This window comes from Zingiber officinale, chromosome 6B (genome assembly GCF_018446385.1).
Source record: "Zingiber officinale cultivar Zhangliang chromosome 6B, Zo_v1.1, whole genome shotgun sequence".
NCBI lineage: Eukaryota > Viridiplantae > Streptophyta > Magnoliopsida > Zingiberales > Zingiberaceae > Zingiber > Zingiber officinale.
Genome location: NC_055996.1, coordinates 62,078,702 through 62,085,962, shown reverse-complemented (window position 1 = coordinate 62,085,962; position 7,261 = coordinate 62,078,702). Strand labels below are relative to the sequence as shown.

Sequence of the window (7,261 nt, the reverse complement as noted above, 5' to 3'; positions counted from 1 at the left end):
GAATCCAAGGAATGCAACTTTCAGATGACGAAGTTGAAGATTTTGATACTGAAGGAACAAATACGACAGGAACAGGAAATGGAAGTGAATGAAAATGTAAAAGGATAAAAATGTAAAAGAACTACGTGGGCTTTGATTCCCCTAAAGGGATACGTAGGCAACTTAAATAAGTGCAAGCCCTTTTTTTAATAAATTTTAATTTCTAATTTTTAATGTTTAATGTTTAATTTTTAATTTTTAATTTTTATTAACATATTAATCTTGAACCGTGACGAACCGTGAACCGGCGGTTCTGAACCGTGAACCGTAACCGTCTTGGGCGGTTAAGGTTAAGGGTCGACCTGCCTGAAACCGTCGAACCGGCGGTTCCGAACCGTCGAACCGTCGGTTCCGAACCGTGGTCAGGTCTACATATATGAAATGACATACTCTTTTTCCTCACCAGTTTTTTTTTCCATCGGATTTTTCCTAATACGATTTTAATGAGGCGGATTCCTTAATTATGGACATCCAAGGGGGAGTATTATAAAATAACATATGTATGTGAATGCTCAGAAACCCCGAATACTCCATAAACACCCTCATTGCTTTATAATCCATCATCTCTCATAACCTCCTAATTTATGTAAATGCATGAGTATGGAAATTTTAAGATGATTATACACCTATAAATACCCATGTATATATTCTTTTCAAATATAGAAAAAGAAAAGATCAATAATATTTTCTTTTCGTATGTAATTGCTTATATAATTTCACAACCATAATTATATTATTTGAATTCATATGAAATAAAGTAAGTACTCGAATAGACCAAATGCACCTTTAATGATTTAATTAAATGATTGGAATCATGCATGTAACAGAAAAATATTTATAGCTTTAATTGTTGGGGCGGATTATAATTAATTAGAACCTAAAGGAATGATAAACGATGAGTGTGTTGGCTGTTTAGTCTGTGTCCACGAGTCTGGAAATCAAGCGTAACATGGAGGGAAATTGCATTGAGTAATGAGACTTATAAAATTCAAGCTAATGAAAATCGTAAATTTAAAGAATACAATCTAAGGGATTTTGTACTCATCCGCATTCACCTAGAACGTTTTCCTTAAAATTCCTTCAAAAAGCATCATGCTCACTCCTCTAAACCATTTCAAATTGTGAGAAAAATTACCTGCTAATTTTAACATTAGTCCAATGTTCAATATTGAGGACTTACTGCCATATCGGGGAACATTCAAGCCCTTCTTTGTCTGTTGATTTGTCTACAGATTGTGTACCTACTACACTAATTCCGACATTCTCATCCATAACACCACCATCTCATCAGATTGAGAGCATTATATGCTATCAAACAGTGATCTCTCCAAACAGAAGCACTCATCGATACTTGGCTTCTTGGAGAGGGTTTCCAGAGATTGAGGACACATGGATCACTGAAGATGAACTTCGAAGCCACTCCACCAAGCTTCTAGAAGAAATGGAGCAACAAGGACTTGATCCAACTGAAGAGGCGACACCACCTTGCATCATATATGTTGATAGAAACACTTTGTCAGTTCATCTTCTCACTCAATGGAGTCGAATTTTCTTCGTTTGGGGAGAATGAAGCAGTTAGGAATTTAATTTATTAAAAAGTTCTCTGCGTTGTTAATTTTTAAAATTAATAGGGACTTTTTAAAATGTTGTTTCATTTTTTTTAGGAAAGTATATTAGATTTTTATTTTAAACATTAGATTTTTTTTTGTTATTTTATAAAAAATAAGTCGTCTCCTCAAACTAGGAGTTATAATCTTATATATTTCTTTACGTTTTGAGTTAATGCAATTTACAATTTCCTTCTCTAGATGAGAATTATCTTCAAACTATAAAAAGGAGTTATAATCTTATAGATGAGAATTGTTCCTTTTATAATCTTATATATTTCTTTACGTTTTGAATTAATGTAATTTATAATTACCTTTTCTCTACGGAGAATTGACAACTTCTCTAGGTGAGAATCGTATTATTATTTGCTCCACATTGCTCAGTCACAAAGCACTTAGAGGAGCAAAGAACTAGAATTCGAATCCCATTAGAGATCAATATTTATTATTATGCTTCGAAAATTAAAATAATAATAATAATTTATAGTTGGTAAAAAGAAAATCAATTCCTTTAAAAACAGTTCAATTTTTATTACTATCATTTTATCTTTAATACCCACATTAATGGCAACAAATCAAATAATTGTCTATAAAACTTCTAAAGCAAAGATCCAACTTCAATCCTTACCTTGCTTTTTCCAAATTTACCTCATTTTTCAATTCAACCTTTGAAAAAATATTATTTTTTCATTATATGAGAACTTAATAATCCCTTAGACATAAAAAAAATAAAGAAAAAAACCAACCTTATAAATCCAAAGTAACTGTTTGGTATCTCATTAATGCCAATATGCTATTATATAAAAAGTATAAAAATTATTATGCATTTTAAAAATAATTTTAAATGAGTTAAAATTAATAAACCCTTCTAAAAAAGTCAGCTAGGTAAGATAAACCATCATTAAAATTTATAAAAGTAATTTGACTTGAGTTAATCCATATTGCAAGTCACAAACTCACAAGTAGGGTAGTGTTCCCAAGGGTTCCAAGTCGCCTTTTACGATTCTAGGATTGCAAGTCCCAAACTCACAAGTAGTGTAGTGTTCTAAAAGATTACAGATCAAACATTTCAACTGACAAAATTCGAAAAGTGCTCAAAACATTTCATCCATGTGGCAGCAGCTCCTCTCCCTTTAATAAAAATATGTTAGGAGACAACCATGCAACTTCAACAGAATCTATCAATGCGTAACCACAACTCAAACAAGGATAGATTACTGAATGTTCATAAAGGAAAGATGTCTCTTGCAATAACAATTGTCTAACATAGCAAGTGATGAATCTGAGAGCTTTAAGTTCAATAGACACACAAAATCAAGATCATGATCCTGTGATTTGTTCTTATCTTCGTGCATATTGACATGCAAAAACAAGATTATGATTCTGTGAATTCTTCTCATATTCATGCTTGTTGGCATAAATATTAGCTTTAGAGTTTGACAAAGGAGAAGCCATACAGTGAAGAATGGTAACATGAACAATAACTTGCAGGGGAAAAAAAATGACTTACGTCATTGAAGTCCAGAATCAGAAGTATTGGAGTGGTTTAAGCTTGCATAGAGTTTAGTCAGAGCTGGATACCTGTCCTTGTAGAGGATAATGTACTTCTCTAAGAATCTGGCCTCGGAATCCAGCATGTATGCTATCTCTTTGTAATTCCTTTCACAGTGCCCCCTAGACTTCAAGGTTGCCAAGATCCGATGTCTTGGAATCATCCTTCTCTCCAAGCTCAGTGTCAATATTACTGGACGTGTAGCAATGTAAGAAGAAGCATATCCAGCCTCATTTATCAAGAACTCCATTTTTCTCTGCAAAGTAGTCCAAGACCCTTGCAGGAAGGTAGGACATTTCTGGAATGCCACAACAAAATCGTCCTCTGACCACCCAAACCTCCGGAAAAATTCCATTTGCATCTTGAACTTCTCTCGACTGACCGTGAAGAGTGCACTCAGAGTGCAATGGAACATTCCCGATGTCCGTGGCACTCCCAAGTCCTCCACGCGACTAATCAAGGACTTTAAGTAATCAGCATTTTGTGCCACGATCTTTGGGCGATTCCTCAAGATAAAGGCGAGCTTTTGGCCGTCCACGCCACATTCCTGAAGCAACTCAAGGTTGGGCTGGATCCTCTTCTCGATGCTTAACGTCAAAATCCCTCGGGTTCTCTTGATCAACTTCACCAGTGCATCCTTGGAGCTGAGAAGGCCTTGCCAAAATTCGATCTTAGATCGAATGCGTTCGAGTTTCATTTGGATGGTGGAGGGATTCGACCTGACGAAGTGGATGATGTCGGATGGGGAGAGACCCAGATCTTCGAAAGCTTGGAACTTTGGGGCAAGTGTCTTCTCTACATCCAAAAGAAGACATTTGGGGGAGAAAAGTAGGTACCTTGTGACTGTGGAATCGTTAAAACCGTAACTTTTGAGGAAAGCAAGGACGGAGTCGGGCTGCTGCCGGGATTGGATGCCCTTGAGAAGCTTCGAGGCCTCGGTGGCCTTCTCCTGGTCGAAGCCACATGAGTCGACGAGGTACTGGGCCATGAACATATGCTTCCCAGTGATGGATGCGGCACCGGCGGCAGTGGCTGAGGCCGAATAAGGTAAGACGGCAAAGAGGAGGGCAGCATCGTGGGGGCGAGGAGAACGAGCGGAAGACACGGTTTTGCAGAAGAAGGAGAAGTAATGTAGCCTCTTCATCGTCTCTCCTTCGGATATTTCGATTTGCTCTGCCCCCAAAACCCTAGCGTGTCTATATTGTTCCGGGATATTTATCAAATTTTGTCATTTATACTCGGAATTTGATGATTTACATTTTATCCGCTTGTTAAATTCGTCGTTAGGCAAAAATTAAAAAAACCCTCAAATTAAGTAAATCATACAAAAGACACCTTTAAAATAAAATAAAATACATCCCACAGTTAGGAGTAGTTTCTGTAACATAAAATTTGATTATTTTATTTTAATTAAAATTATTATACATAAAATACTATTATATCAAAATAATTTTATCAACTTAATTAAAATTTATTAAATTTTATCAAAAATATTTTAAATTAATCAAAATCACTTTACTATTATATTAAAATATTCATTATCAACTTATCAAAATTACTTAAACATCATTAAAACTATTTTATGTTGATTAATATTATTTTAAAATAATTATGATAATTATTTAAATATAGTTATTGTACGGTTATAATAGTTATTAAACAGGTACTAACTAAAATATTATAATAATATTGTTTTAGTTGGTATATGTTACTTGCCGTAGTAATTCATAGCTGCTGTAATAAAAAAAAGGAATATTTTTTAGATAAATAATATAATAGAGTGCCTTTTCAAATTGACTTATATTTTTAAAAATACATAGATTTGGATTTGAGATATTGAAGTGTCCATCATAATTTTAAAGTACATCAGTTTATATTACCTAACAAAATAGTAGTGTGATACTTTTCATCAATGATGCCGCCCGAGTAAACCCGACGAGGCCATGGGCCTATCCAGGCCTAATGTCCTCAATTAGCCTTCTTTTTGACCTAAAGTGGCCCGACTAGCTTTGGAACGAGCGATCACATCTGAGATTCTTCTAGAGGTTCACCCCTAGTCACCTCTAACGCTGAATCAATGTATAGGATCGTAAAGTGTTAGAAGGGTGAATAACGCGCGTCGATTTTTCATTTTTTTTTTTTAAAAGTAAAGAATACATAGCAGAAAAGAAAGTAAAGAAAACAATCGTTAACACAGATTGATTTTACTTAGTTCGAAGTCTTTCACAATTCCTACTCTAAGACTTGCACTTGCTGAGTATTTTCGTTGGACAATTTACTAATAGCTCGAATAAAAATACTGTAAAATACGGCAATAAATATTAATTAAATAATAAGATTAAATAGAGGAATAATCTTAATGGAATTTTTCAGAATTTTTAGAAATTTTCTGGGAATTTTCCGAAGGTCGTATGGTGTAGGTTACGGGATAAACTCTCTTGAGTGGAGTAGGTGAGGACGTGTTCCCCGGAAGAGGGAACAGTAGGCGTCGGTTCGACCTAGGGTTTTCGATAGGAAATCCAAAGTCAGAACCAAACAGCCCGAAGGCTGTCAAACATGTCATCTATTATGTTTATTATGTGCTAACGTTATGCTACAGGGCATTTTGGGACTAACATATCTTGCAGGTACTAAAACATAAAGGTTGTTTCGGATGAACAGTACCCGAGGCGCCCTCCATGGAGCTTGGAGGCGCCTCGGGTGCAAGGTAGGGATGGTTGCATAGCGAGCTCGGAGGCACCCTTGAGGATAGCTAAGGCACCCTTGAGGACAGCTAAGGTGCCCTTGGACACTGGCTTGAAGGCGCCTCAGTGGTTGATGGAGGCGCCTCTAGGCGGATAAGAGGCAACGATAGGAAGGCTTATCTCAACGCCGGACTCGGGACAGAATCTAGGTTGGAGGCCCCTCCATGGGGCATTGGAGGCGCCCTCAATGACCTATAAAAGGCAGTCTCGAAGCAGCACTTCGATCTACCTGAAAAGTCATCTGTCTTCAACAAGCTGCTAACGAGACGTTCCGGCCAAGGTACGACAAGCCACCGACGACCCGGAGCTTCAGTTTTAAGATTTCTTGTTGTCGGTATAAGTTTTCAATACTGTTAAATTGTAATACTCTTGTACAATTTTGCGCTATATAGTTGTTGTCCACCAAAAGCTATCAACGATCGCGGGCCTTGGAGTAGAAGTCGCCCAAGGCTCCGAACCAAGTAAACACTTGGGTCTTTCTCTGTGTTTGATTTTATTTCCGTTGCTTTACTCGTCAAATTTTTTATTACGAAACGCGTGAAAGCCACGAGCGCTATTCACCCCCCTCTAGCGCGATCTCGATTCAACAATTGGTATCAGAGCATGGTAGCTTCGATTTGGTGCAACCACCAATCAAGCATTCTTTCCATGGTGATTTCAGTTTTTCGAAGTCGATCGGAATCGGTATTCTTGCCGTCTTCCGATCTTATTTTCTCGTTATCGTATTCTTTTCTCGAAGTCGGTGCAACACCACTCGAGAACGTAATTTACTCTTATATCGCACTGCTAATCCAGGATCAAGTCCTGGGACATTCTTTTCGTTCATTTTCTTTGTGCTAGATCTAAAATGGCTTTCCAAGAAGGTTTTAGCACTGCTCACCCACCGCTCTTCTCCTGAGATGATTTCGGATACTGGAAGGGTCGGATGGAGGTATATCTCCAGACTCACTTTGAAGTCTGGGTGATCGTCAAAACCGGGCTGGAAATATCGACTGACGGCGTCGGCAAGCCACTACCGTACGAAAACTGGGATGCAACCCTTATCAAAAAAGTAGAAGTCAACGCTAAAGCGACTTGCACCCTCCAATGCGGACTGACGAAGGAGGAGCTGAACCGCGTCAGCCCGTTCACAAGCGCCAAAGAACTTTGGGAGAAGCTGATCGAGCTTCATGAAGGAACGTCCAACACCAAGTTAAGTAAGAGGGATTTATTATTTAACAAATTGTATAATATTAAAATGTAGGAAGGTGAGACGGCTAGCCAGCTTCACGCTTGGATACAAGATCTACTCAACGGTCTACATGCAATCGAACAAATAG

General features: G+C 37.4%; 1 protein-coding gene across 1 annotated transcript; it reads right to left on the bottom strand.

The window, feature by feature from the left end:
* Positions 1-2,630: 2,630 nt before the first annotated feature.
* LOC121992540 (transcription termination factor MTERF8, chloroplastic-like) lies at positions 2,631-4,406 on the bottom strand. Its single transcript, XM_042546999.1, has 2 exons — positions 3,228-4,406; positions 2,631-2,777 (listed from the first exon to the last, which is right to left on the bottom strand). Exons 1-2 carry the CDS (start codon positions 4,340-4,342, stop codon positions 2,741-2,743), a joined length of 1,152 nt encoding a protein of 383 aa, XP_042402933.1. The 5' UTR covers positions 4,343-4,406; the 3' UTR covers positions 2,631-2,740.
* Positions 4,407-7,261: the final 2,855 nt, after the last annotated feature.

Bases quoted from the DNA above. Each gene is read 5' to 3' on its own strand.
- LOC121992540 (XM_042546999.1), bottom strand. From the start codon at position 4,342: ATGAAGAGGCTACATTACTTCTCCTTCTTCTGCAAAACCGTGTCTTCC. The intron at 2,778-3,227 runs GTATCCAGCTCT...TTTTTATTAAAG, and splicing joins ATTATCCTCTACAAGGACAG to GGAGAGGAGCTGCTGCCACA.